This window comes from Salmo salar, chromosome 19 (assembly GCF_965601325.2).
Source record: "Salmo salar chromosome 19, fSalSal1, whole genome shotgun sequence".
Lineage (NCBI taxonomy): Eukaryota > Metazoa > Chordata > Actinopteri > Salmoniformes > Salmonidae > Salmo > Salmo salar.
The window spans coordinates 31,265,317-31,278,986 of NC_138309.1; the positions used below are offsets into that span (position 1 = coordinate 31,265,317).

The 13,670-nt window shown below is 40.7% G+C and overlaps 2 protein-coding genes across 5 annotated transcripts in view; both read left to right on the forward strand.

The window, feature by feature from the left end:
• Positions 1–6,727, forward strand: part of LOC106578671 (anion exchange protein 2) — a 118,435-nt gene extending 111,708 nt beyond the window's left edge. For all 4 annotated transcript variants that reach the window (XM_014157741.3, XM_014157742.3, XM_014157743.3 and 1 more), the window contains 2 exons: positions 805–978; positions 2,396–6,727. In XM_014157741.3, coding sequence (XP_014013216.1) covers positions 805–978; positions 2,396–2,476 — 255 coding nt within the window. In that variant the 3' untranslated portion in view covers positions 2,477–6,727. The remainder of the gene's footprint in view (positions 1–804; positions 979–2,395) is intronic.
• A 382-nt stretch (positions 6,728–7,109) lies between these two features.
• Positions 7,110–8,487, forward strand: LOC101448051 (uncharacterized; the record flags this gene model as incomplete). Its single annotated transcript, NM_001279124.1, is given in 4 exon segments — positions 7,110–7,326; positions 7,464–7,568; positions 7,719–7,820; positions 8,148–8,487. Coding segments are annotated over 4 exon segments (486 nt in total). The 5' UTR covers positions 7,110–7,131.
• Between the last annotated feature and the right edge of the window lie 5,183 nt (positions 8,488–13,670).

Genomic DNA, 13,670 nt, shown 5'->3' on the forward strand with positions numbered 1-13,670 from the left:
ATTTGGTAAATAAACCATGATTACTACAAGTTTAGAAAGCTGGCTAGGCTAACTTACCAATAAAACATTGCTGATATGGGCTAAATGACTGACTGTAAGTGACTGACGTAAGATTATTATTATACATTTTTGGGGAAATTGATCCATGGGCCTACAAAAGGGGGGCCATCACCAGTTGCCCATCCCTGCACTATATAAACCCATAGAGGCTATTTCCCTCAAGTGGATACCAGAGTTTGTATACATACAAACATTAGGAACACCTGCTCTTTCTATGACATAGACTGACCAGGTGAAAGCTATGAGGGGAGGAGACAGGTTAAAGAAAGATTTTTAAGCCTTGAGACAATTGAGACATGGATTGAGGGTGAATGGGCAAGACAAAGTATTTAAATGCCTTTGAACGGGGTATGGTAGTAGGAGCCAGGCGCACCGGTTTGAGTGTGTCAAGAACTGCAACGCTACTGGGTTTTTCACGCTCAACAGTTTCCCGTGTTTATCAAGAATGGTCCACCATCCAAAGGACATCCAGACAACTTTACTCAACTGTGGGAAGCATCGGAGTCAACATGGGCCAGCATCCCTTCGGAATGCTTTCGATACCTTGTAGAGTCCAAGCCCCAACGAATTGAGGCTGTTCTGAGGGCAAAAGGGGGTGCAACTCAATATTAGGAAGGTGTTCCAACTGTTTTGTACACTCAGTATATGTGCTATACCGTATTACATACTCATGATTTTCATTGTCCCCTTTCGTGTGTATTACGGTAATCCACTTTATTAACTGATAGTAACTGTGTCCCCCAGGTGAAAACGCTGCGGATGCACCTGTACACGGTGATCCAGCTGGTTTGTCTGGCGGCGCTGTGGGCCGTCATGTCAACCGTGGCCTCTCTGGCTTTCCCTTTCGTCCTCATCCTCACCGTCCCCGTCAAGATGTTCCTGTTGTCGCGCATCTTCACCGCCCGCGAGATGCAGTGTGTAAGTTGGCCCATACACTAGCTTTAGGGCCTTTCACTAGGATTCACCCTATGAGCCCTGGTCAAAAGTAGTGCAGGGAATACGGTGCCATTTGAGATGTATCCCCTTTCTCTACTCCGAGGATGTTTCAGGAGAGGTCCTTATGGCACATTAGTTGTAATACTTATGGAGTTTATTCTTAAAGGAGAAGTTGTTTTTTTACAACGAAATCTCTATTTTGATGTAAATGGCATGTTATAGAAGGGTCCAGACACCTTTTTTGTGATTTCACCAAACAGCTATGGGGTTCCTGAAAAAACATGAACAAAGGTTCCAAAAACACCCAAATACGTCCTTTTAGAAACGGCAAAGCTGTCAGTATAGTGATGCAGTTCTTTTAGATGTGCACATGTCATTCCTAACTTTATCCGCAACGTTATATTCCCTTTTGTGCGACTCGAGACGTTTCCCTTATCCAGCTGTTCGGTTCTCCGCGTAGCCTGCTGCTACAGGTAACTGCCAAAATCAAGGGAACACCAACATAGTGTCTTAGTAGGGCGTTGGGCCGCCACGAGCTGCCAGAACAACTTCAATGCGCTTTGGCATAGATTCTACAAGTGTCTGGAACTTCCTGAATGGAAGCACATGCTTTTAATATATTTTGTATCCCCCATTTACTCAAGTGTTTCCTTTATTTTAGCAGTTACCTCTCCGTCCATTCTACAGGTATTGTTCAAGTCGCAACAAAATGGAGTAGAGAGTTCTGATTAAAGTTCGGAATGACACAATTTCATGTGTACAACACCTAAAGACCTGCAACACTATACCGGGATGTTTGCCGTTTCTAAAAGAACGTATTTGGGTGTTTTTGAAGCCTTTGTTCATGTTTTTTTTCCAGAGCTCCCATATACTGCACAGTAAGGGTGAGGAAGCGATTCGTTGTTTGGTGTATGTTTCTCAAAAAAGGTGTCTATAATATGCCATTTGCATAAAAAATGTTGATTTAGTTGTAAAAAATAACTTATCCTTCATGACTCTCTGCTCTGCTTGTTCTTCTTCAGTGGTTTTTAGCACTGGGTTGACGTAATGTACTTTGTGGAAAAAGTACCCTGTAAAAAGCGCATTACACATTACAAACAATCAATCATAGTTACATTTGAGTCATTTAGCGGACGCTCTTATACAGAGCAATTTACTGTTAGTGCATTCATCTTAAGATAGCTAGGTGAGATGACAACAGATCACAATCCTATCAAGTACATTTTCCCTCAACAAAGTATTTATCACCAAAGTCCGTGCCAGTAGGATAAGTGCCATTTCTGGTGGGAGGGGGCGGCGTCGTGAGTGTTATTTAAGTTACTCTTCAGAGGTAGGGTTTCGGTAGGGTTAACGGTACAGCTACTGCCTTGCTCTAACAGTCTGCTCTCCTCTCTCATAGCTGGATGCTGATGACGCAGAGCCCATCTTTGATGAGAGAGAGGTCCATGATGAATACTCAGAGATGCACATGCCTGTGTGACTCACACCATAATATACCTACCAGCCACTGTATTCTTCCCTCAGTGTCCACACCATTCTGCCAATCAATCAACCAGCCAATGAGATGCCTGCCCAACGGATCCACCAGCAAAGACCCTCTATATATATAAAATTGACAGACCCTCTGACCATCATTGAGCACTGTTGGTTTCCATTGCTTTAACCACACCTGACCAAAGGGTAAAGATGTCGCATGCAGGCTTTGGTCTTCTGAGACCCAGCTCTGTCATGGAGGGGTTTAAGACCACTCATAACCCCTGTCAATCTCATTCACTGGGACAGAGTTCAATTGGGTGTCATGAGTAGATTCAACGCTCTCATGACAACATACAGGCGTTCTCATGATGACACACAGCTGGAAATGGGGACACATATGGGGGAACTTCCTGTCCTCCGAAGGGGTCAGGCGTTAGGGGTCATAACCCTTCAGAGAGCACTTTGTGGCATTCGGTATGAATACAGACTGAAAGGTCCAATTGGTTCAGCATATTTATTTCGTTCATCATCATCATCCATGTTTTAAAATATTTCAACATATTTGCCTTTTTTTGTGGGGGGGGTTCAAATTCAGTTGTGTGTTTATAGATGTGTATTTTCAAGGTTTATTCCAGTGACCGTATATGGTAGGTAGTTTAGTACACAATTATTCATTTTTCAACCTTGAAAGGTTGTGCTGATTCACATTGAATGTGTGGAGGATTATATATACATTCCTTGAGTCAATATATTTAACATATTGTGCTTTCACTTTTTATGTTTAGCTCTTTTAGCTCACTAAGTGCCTTATGAAGGACATGATGGCTGTACAGAGAAACCTAATTATGTTACTTTTGTTTTTAGCAGCTGTTCCTTCAAGAGCACCTCTAAGCCCTCTGCACTATTTAAGGCACCAAATCTGGACATTTCAACAACAAAAAATATTTTGGGGTATATTATTGAATGTTTTATATTTTACTTAGTGTCTATCAAACACTATGCTGTGTATTTTTGTATTTTTTTTTTTAATATGCCTTAGATTTTTCTCTCCTGACCAATTCCATTAGCTAAAAAGGAAGGAGTGTGATTTTATGTTTCCAAGCGATTGCAAAGGGGACACAAACTGCTCCAACCTCAGACTGATATTAAGGTAGTGGTAGTCCAGTGGTTTTACCAATAGTCATTACAACACTGCTCAGCAATCACAGCAGTCTTGTGAAGTCTTGATGAAATGTGCGTGTCTATGTTATTGTGTAGATTATTTGCTTTCATCCAGTCATCATCCCCCTCTAGTGTTTATGCTGCCATTGTGGTGGCTAAAGTTTACCAGCAGAGGGAGACAAAATGTAACCAAAGCACACATTGTAGTACCAAATGATTTTAAAGTACTGTACTGAACGTGAAATAACTCTCCCCAACCGTTTCTTTTTCGTTAGCATTTTCTCCATAAAAACTGAAATGGGATGACATCTCTCAAGTGCTACACAATCTCAAGACATTTCTGAAGTACTGTGTATATACACTAAACATAGTGCTACTTTCACCAAGTACAGTAAACGTCTTGTATTGTTTTAATAAGGAGCTGTTTGGTTTCTCATGTTTGGTCATCTAAAGTATATCCTGCTGAATCCCTTTCTGAAGGTTATCGACATGCATCTGTGGGGTTCACAATGAGGACATCAATAGAAGAGACAGTATATGTCCTGGGGGGGGGGACCTTTTGCATTCTCACTGTGTGTTTGTTAAAGTGGTCTACCTACCAGCATAAAGCTAGTCAGTGTTTTGGGGGGGGGGGGCACTAATCTATTTGTATTTTCCTGTGTGTGAGTGGTTTTATTTCTTGCCAAATCTCGGCCATTTAAAACGTTTCAAGTGTGGTCAGAACTATCAAATGTGGGTGTTAACTCACCTGTTCCTTGCCACCAGGTTTATGATGTTCCCGAGGTGGGTAAAGTGGTTCAGCAGGTCAAGGCCATTCTCTCACAACATTCCATTTTTGTCATACCTCTAAGGTATTTTTTTTTTTAAAGTAGTATTAGTGATTATTATCAAAATGTGTCATTATTATCCAAAGTTTTTATATAGAATCAAATGTGTTGTCTAAAATTCCTAAATGATACTGTTGATGAAATTTCTGTTCAGTCTGTGTAGGCAATCTCCTTAGTTTCGCCCATGCCAGGGTAATCTCTTGTGGACAGACTATGTAAACATAAATCGTACTGTAGATCTGTCATGATACAACTGGATGTGTGAGATCAGCAGCATTAGTTCCAGTGCTTGGGTTTTTTGTCACTGGTTATTTGGACAAATCCTGATTTTGCAGGTGTTAGCATCTTTCTAATTTCGGATGGAGCAGGGACATTTGGCTCATATACTTGCCTGTAACTTGCAAAGAGAAAGGGTAGAGTTCTTTTGTTTTCGGTTCTGATCCTCGTTCTATCTCTTCTCTTAACACTTATGGACCCAGATCTTAATTGAACATCTGACCAATTACGCAAGACTTAAGTTCTGGGTTTACTAAGATTGATGCCAGGGGAATGGCTTGAAGCCTTTTTAAAGATGTTGTTTTTAATATATACGGATGTCTGAAGTTAGACCTATGAATATACTTTTTTTTACCTGAAATGCAGTCATTGATTGTGAAGACTGGACCTCATGTCTGTCTTTTGTTCTTTATTGCTTTACTGTTTCTCAAGCAAGGGAGAGGCCGAAGACATCACTAATCCCTTCAGAACAACTCCTTGAATACCCTACTCCTTGAAACATATTTTTTTTATCCTTTAGTGTGTGTACTTTACTGTATTTATACTTGGGATATTGCCTTTCAACAGTAAAAGTTCAAAAATGTATCTTTCTGTGCACCTCAACTAAGCTATACTCGGCTCCATATTCCCATGGTCTATGGCTACAGGGAGCCCAACTCTGATCTTTTGTTCAATTATTGGCAAAAGAGCTGATCTGATTGGTCAAAAGACCAATAAGTGGAAAAAATATCAGAATCCGGCTGCCGGTGTAAACGCAATCGAAGTCCTATATTTGTGCCTGAATTGATCTACAGCTGCACGTGAATGTATACGATATGTGATTGTGACATTTATCACCTGAATCTGTCATAGCCGTCATATATGTTTCCAGTATGTCACTCAAGTTCAATTCGTTTTCACTTTTCGAATGCCCATGGATCAAGGCCTGCATTCACAACACGTTTCAGAGTAGGAGTGATGATGGGATCAGATTTCCATTTTAGATCCTACTGAATAAGATGATATGAACAGAGGGGATCTGATCCTAGCACTCCTACTCACTCTTCATGAATACAGGTCCTGATCCCTCACATGTATTGCAATGTGGCATTATGTGTTGTCTTGAGTGTTTGAAGGGTGTTGTGTAGATGTTTTAAAAGATGTTGCCGTAATTCATGACCATGGACAAAATGGTGGTGTGCAAATTTTTTTTTTTTTTATGGAAAGCGTTATGGATGGAGGGAATATGTTCTGTACATGATTGTCAGTGCCCATGGAAACATTGCTATAATGCAGTTCCATTTTAAAAGAAACACAAAGCATTCTGGGTGGTCATTGCTTATGTTCAGTGTACATACACTCCCGGTCAAAAGTTTTAGAACACCTACTCATTCAAGGGTTTTTCTTTATTTTCTACATTGTAGAATAATAGTGAAGACATCAAAACTATGAAGTAACACGTGGAATCATATACTAACCAAAAGTGTTAAACAAATCAAAATATTCTTCAAATAGCCAGCCTTTGCCTTGATGACAGCTTTACGCACTCTTGGCATTCTCTCAACCAGCTTCACCTGGAATGCTTTTCCAACAGTCTTGAAGGGGTTCCCACATGCTGAGCACTTATTGGCTGCTTTTCCATTCACTCTGTGCTCCGACTCATCCCAAACTATCTTAATTTGGTTGAGGTCGGGGGATTGTGGATGCCAGGTCATCTGATGCAGCACTCCATCGCTCTCCTTCTTGGTCAAATAGCCCTTACACAACCTGGAAGTGTGTTGGGTCCTATTGAAAAACAAATGATAGTCCCACTAAGCCCAAAACAGATGGGATGGTGTATTGCTGCAGAAATGTATTTTGGTTTACTACTTTGATTTCATATGTGTAATTTCATAGTTAAGTAAAAAAAAAAAAAAAAAAACTTTAATAATTGGATGTTCTAAAACTTTTGACCGGTAGTGTAAATCGTTAAAATATTGATGACCAATAAAGTCAATTTCTATTAAACATCACTGCTGTATTGTTCTTTAACAATTCAACCAACACATATTATTCATAACAAGATGAGTACAGTTAAAAGTTACAGGATATTACAGAAAATACTTTTTACGATACATATACATGTTCATTTCATGTATGCTGTGACTAATACAAAACTATTTGTTATGTTGAAATATAGAAATTGAAACTTCCAGATTCTCATGTTGAAACTAACTTCCTTCTTGTAAGTAGGTCAAAAACAGCACATGACCAGACCTGCACATTATCCTTGATTGCTCAATCCCTCTCCAAAAACACATTTGATGCTCTTTCCCTTTTGTTTGTCTGAGTCAGTGTTCCTCCCTGAAGTGGAGTGGGTTGTCTTCATACAGAACAACAACCTCAGTCAGGCTGCTCCATACACACTGGGAGGAAGATGGCTGCTCTACTACTGCTGTTGTTGGTTAGTGCTGGAGTCCTGCTGTCTTCTACTGAGGCTCAGGAGGCTTACAATAAACTCCCTGATAACTACAGGAAAGGAGTGGATCTGGCCCTGCAACAACTCAACTCTCACGCTGGAGTCAAACACCATTTTCTCTTCTTCAAGAGTCTCCTGAAGTCCGATATAGAGGTAAAACCATTGAGGTTTCCATTGCTGGGAGGTTGTTTTTCTGAGGACTGTGGCAACACTGTGTTTTTGTGTAGACCATTCTGGTAAATGTTTATGGTTGTTTAGTCTACTCAATGATTTACATTTTCTTCCTCTAGCCTGGATTTGATGTGAGCTACATTTATCACAGTTTCTACCTGAAAGCCACCAAGTGCCCAAAGGGAACGGTTAACTCCATGCAATGCAAGTTCAGGAATGACCGAGTGAGTACCTGGAACTGTCCGAGCACAGTTGAGCTGAATCATCAATAACCTTAGGGCTTTCATACAATCCCATAAGTTATACACATCTAAGTCTACAGCATGGAATTGTAATGTACATATAATGCTGTCATATTATGTGTATTTCTACAGCCATTGATAGACTGTTCAGTCTGCTACAAAACCTTTGCTGGAGAGATTGAGAAGAATCCAAAACCGTATGTCCACTGTGTCCACAAACCAGCACTTACAGAGGTTTGTTGGATCGCTAGTTGTCCCTTCCCCTAACACTAAACTGTTTCAATCACTCACCAGTCAAATTCTATAACTAAGTATGCTTACGAAGAAAATGTTAGAATTGTCATTAAGAAAATGATAGAATTGTCTATATACTACTTCCTATAAAGATTAAGGACAATATCACGAGTTGAACTCTTTCTTGTCTAATTCAGAAACGGACAGTAATTGCAGGGATTTGTTCCATCACATTATTGAGTAAAAGTTGATTTTGAAGACAAATATATATTGTGAATGTTATTAAAGCAGAATATTAACCTGTTTATTTCCCCTTGTGAATTTCAGGATATGAAGACAGCAAGAATAGAACACTGTAACGCAATGAGTTACCACAGTGGAGCCCCTACTCTCCTGGCTTCAAAATCTTAGTGAAAGGGGCCATGTTAGTTCTGTGCCATGACAAAGTAATGCTATTGCACAATACATCTGGATTTAGTCTGGAAAGAAGAGCCTCTGTGTTCCTTATTCTGTATTCACCTTTATACTTTTTCTAATTACTTTAAACACGCTTAGGCTTGAGTTCCAAGTGTTCACTTCATGTGTGCTACGTACGTATTTCCTAATTCTCTACCTCTGCAATATCCCAGTTGAATGTGGTACATTTATGTTCAATAAAGTTTTATTCAGAAAATATTAATTCAAGTTATTGGTGTTCTCTCTTCCAAATAGCACATAGGTAGAGATGATGGGGGAAATTCCTCTAGATGTTACAGCGTCTCCCATTTCTCTATTGGAAGGCCAAGAAAAACATTCATGACAGTTAGTTGATAGCATGTTTAAGCTTGGACTTGTGATTCCTAAGGTCTGAGCAATATGTGTTTTGAGTCTCGTTGATGTTTATACCGGTAGAAGAAGTGTGTCTATTGTCCGTAGGGTGTTACTAACAGTGAACTGAACGATACAACACAAACAAGATTTGTTTAATATAAAATGTTATTTCAGTCTAGGTTTAATGTGCAATACATCTATCACAATTTCTACCTGAAAGCCACGAAGTGTGCCAGGGGAAATGTTAATCCATATGTTGTGTATATTCTAACAGCCACTGATGGACTTTGGAGTTTGCTCCAAAACATTTGCTGGAGAGATTGAGAAACACCCCCAAGCCGTAAATGATTTATTTCTAAATGACAAGTGTTTAAATGTGTTTGAAATGATGATACAGCGTGTGACCATTACCTTTTTATTTCATGCTATGACCTCGACAAGACTAGAGTACTGTCCCAAGATGAGCTACACCAGCGGAGCCTCTACTCTCCGTCACCAAGACTGAAATACCATAGAATAGATGGTTAATAAGACAGAATTGAAAATTAACTGCATTTACAACACACTGGTGTTATTTCTAGTTTGTACCAAGATCACAATTTATTTTTCTCCAGCGCCATACCAGTGTCGACATATGTGAAAACGGCGCAATTGTACATTTTGTAGTAGTAAAAAATAGCAATTTGATGTCATCAAAATAAAAGATCTAATAACACAGAATTTCAAAACACTGAGAGTGGCTGTGACACGGGGAGCAGGAAAATTCCCACGCCCTGGCAAGAAATGTGTGTTTTGAAAATCACTGTGTTACTTTTAATCCTACTCAATGATGTCAACCATTATGAATTTAGGACCTTCTTATCTTTTTAACCACAGAACATAGAAACGTGCCATTTTCACACACTGGTATGGTGCTGTAGATAATGAATATCAGGTTGAAAAGTGGTGAAATTGCCCTTTAAGTAAATTCTGATAACATTTACACATATTGAATAATAATTTATTAAATGTACATGTACATATCTGTATATAGTGTAATATTTAGTATCTCAGCTACACTGAAATTATTTTTAAAAAACGACACAAAAATGATCGAAATCTGTTAACTAAGTGGTGAGCCATTACCATATTGGTTTCCTGCTTCCCTTTGCCAATTGAAACAAACAACTTAAATACTAGGCTGGCTGACTACAGAGAATCAACCTTTTGACTCTGTTGTGTTGTGAGACACTGTTTTCTGGGTAATAACATATATAGAATATTTAGAACATTTTATTGTATCACTGCTTTTCAGTTGAGAAAAGCAATTCTAGTGGTGGTAAGTTACAGTACACAACAGTTGTGTAATGAAGTCCACATGGCCAGAGACCATGCCCTTGGGGCCCTCTTTGACCCAATGCCAGGGACAGATTTTATTGGTACCCCGATCCGGTTCCTAACAAGTACTTTGCAAAGATATGCTCTGCCCATACTGCAAAAGAAATGTAAAACAAAAAACATTGCCCTTTGAGTTTGTGCAGGTCACTGCGACTTGGAATTCGGGTGATGAGCAGCCACAGGAAGATGGCAGTCTCCAGGGATGCAGGGCTCAATCCGTGGGCATTCACGTGCAACAAAAGTATGGAAAGTAAGACGTGGGAAATAAATTGGTTTGTTTTGACTCTCAGCCCAGCTGCAAGATCAGTCCTGTTCCCTTAGTTTAGGTTCCTGCTTACATGGGTAATTCTACAGAAGTGGCGCAAATTACAGTCCCACCCTTAAAAATCTATTAAAAAAAATCCCAACTAATTACATTTCTTTACATCATGATATGTTCTAATTCAATCCAAGGCAATAACAAACATAATGCTAAATCAATATAGTACAATGTAATTGTTTATACACCTACACCTACTTGAGAGATGGCTGTGCCAAACACTGACTCCTGAACTTCACGCTTGAAAATAAAGCAATTCAAGATTTAAATGTTTTTTAACGATATTTCTATAGAACATCTTAAATTGTTCTATTATTATTATCTAATTAGTAGTTTTGTTAATTTTTAAACATCTTTCCCCCCAAAAAATGCTGTCCCACCTTTTTATGTCACTGCCGAAACACACATTAATATACTGTAGAATGAATGTGCTTTAAGCCACACCCATACAAATATCACTATAGATGACGGGATCACAATCCTCTCTAGCATGACCACATGGTGAGTAGTCTGTCTGCAAACATTTTGGAGTGAGGAAGTTGGTATATCTTCATGTATTTTTAAGAAGTGTCACTACCAAACATAATATTGAAAGAAATAAGTAAAGTATAGTTTTGGGATTCAAATATATGTTTGCTGGGATGTACATATGTCCAAATGAAAGATACTTATCCATTTGCTAGCTATGGGAATGTATTAAAGTAAAAAACAAGTCTATATTTTCCAAACCGAAACAACTGACACCATAGAGATATAGAGGTCTCAACTTTGTATCTGTGCCATTATGGTGTGTGTGACAGCACTGGCATCTCCATTTTAAAGTTGCATGCGCCATGCTCTACCAACAGAGCTACAGAGGACCACCATGTGGGTAGTTTGAGGGTCAAAGATCATACCCAAAGACATGCTAACCTCCCCTGTTATTGGTAATGGTTAGCATGTCTTGAGGGTATGTGTCACGGCTGTCTAGGACCAGTGGAGATGTGGAATCAGGAGCAGGAGACAGAGGGCCGGAGCAACTGTGTTTTAATAATAATAGTAACACGCAATAGCCGTAGGGCACCAGGCGCGTGGCGAAGTCTGCCAGGGGAAAACACCTTCCCAAACTAAGCGCACTGGGAAAAAAAGCGCATGGGGCGCAGCCCGGCAATATAATGGAAATTAACAGATTACAATCGCAACTGTCCTGAGTGGACAATAAACAATCCCGCACGAGAACCCCAACTGAAAATACACACTAAATAACCCCCCACTAATGACAAACACAAAACAGGTGCGAGATAGACAGACAAAACCAAAAGACACAGAAACAACGATCGGTGGCAGCTAATAGGCCGGCGACGACGACCGCCGAGCGCCGCCCGACCGACGTTAGATACTGTGACAGTATGATCTTTGAATCAAATCAAATGTTATTAGTCACATGCGCCGAATACAACAGGTGTAGACCTTACAGTGAAATGCTTACTTACCAGCCCCTAACCAACAATGCAGCTTAAAAAAATATGTATAAGAATAAGAAATAAAAGTAACAAGTAATTAAAGAGCAGCTGTAAAATAACAATAGTGAGACTATATACAGGAGGGTACCGTTACAGAGTCAATGTGCGGGGGCACCGGTTAGTTGAGGTAAAATGTACATGAAGGTAGAGTTATTAAAGTGACTATGCATAGATGATAACAACAGAGAGAAGTAGCGGTGTAAAAGAGGGTGGCAATGCAAATAGTCTGGGTAGCCATTTGATTAGGTGTTCAGGAGTCTTGTGGCTTGGGGGTAGAAGCTGTTTAGAAGCCTCTTGGACCTAGACTTGGCGCTCTGGTACCACTTGCCATGCAGTAGCAGAGAGAACAGTCTATGACTAGGGTGGCTAGAGTGTTTGACAATTTTTAGGGCCTTCCTCTGACACCGCCTGGTATAGAGGTCCTGGATGGCAGGAAGCTTGGTCGCAGTGATGTACTGGCCCATTCGCACTTCCCTCTTTAGTGCCTTGCAGTTGCCATACCAGGCAGTGATGCAACCAGTCAGGATGCTCTCAATGGTGCAGCTGTAGAACCTATTGAGGATCTGAGGACCTATGCCAAATCTTTTCAGTCTCCTGACGGGGAAAAGGTTTTGTCATGCCCTCTTCATGACTGTCTTGGTGTGCTTGGACCATGTTCGTTTGTTGGACACCAAGGAACTTGAAGCTCTCAACCTGCTCCACTGCAGTGCAGCCCCGTCGATGACAATGGGGTGTGCTCGGTCCTCTTTTTCCTGTAGTCCACAATCATCTTCTTTGTCTTGATTGCGTTGAGGGAGAGGTTGTTGTCCTGGCACCACACCACCAGGTCTCTGACCTCCTCCCTTATAGAGGCTGTCTTGTCATTGTTGTTGATCAGGCCTACCACTGTTGTGTCATCGGCAAACTTATTGATGGTGTTGGAGTCGTGCCTGGCTGTGCAGTCATGAGTGAACAGGGAGTACAGTAAGGGACTGAGCACACACCCCTGAGGGGCCCCTGTATTGTGGATCAGCGTAGCGAATGTGTTGTTGCCTACCCTTACCACCTGGGGGCAGCCCATCAGGAAGTCCATGATCCAAACAAACAAGAAATAAGACAAAAAAAACTGAAAACTTGAGCGTGCATAACTATTCACCCCCCCCCCCCCCCCCCCCCCCCCCAAAGTCAATACATTGTAGAGCCATCTTTTGCAGCAATTACAGATGCAAGTCTCTTGGAATATATCTCTATAAGCTTGGCACATCTAGCCACTGGGATTCTTTCCCGTTCTTCAAGACAAAACTGCTACAGCTCCTCCAAGTTGGATGGGTTCCTGCTGGTGTACAGCAATATTTAAGTCATACCACAGATTCTCAAATGGATTGAGGTCTGGACTTTGACTAGGCCATTCCATGACATTTAAATGTTTCCCCTTAAACCACTCGAGTGTTGCTTTAGCAGTATGCTTAGGGTCATTGTCCTGCTGGAAGGTGAACCTCCATCCCAGTCTCAAATCTCTGGAAGACTGAAACAGGTTTCCCTCAAGAATTTCCCTGTATTTAGCGCCATCCATCATTCTTCAATTCTGACCAGTTTCCCAGTCCCTGCCGATGGAAAACATCCCCACAGCATGATGCTGCCACTACCATGCTTCACTGTGGGGATGGTGTTCTCGGGGTGATGAGAGGTGTTGGGTTTGCACCAGACATAGCGTTTTCCTTGATGGCCAAAAAGCTCCATTTTAGTCTCATCTCCATATGTTTGGGGAGTCTCCCACATGCCTTTTGGCGAACAACAAACGTGTTTGCTTATTTTTTTCTTTAAGCAATGTCTTTTTTCTGGCCACTCTTCCGTAAAGCCCAG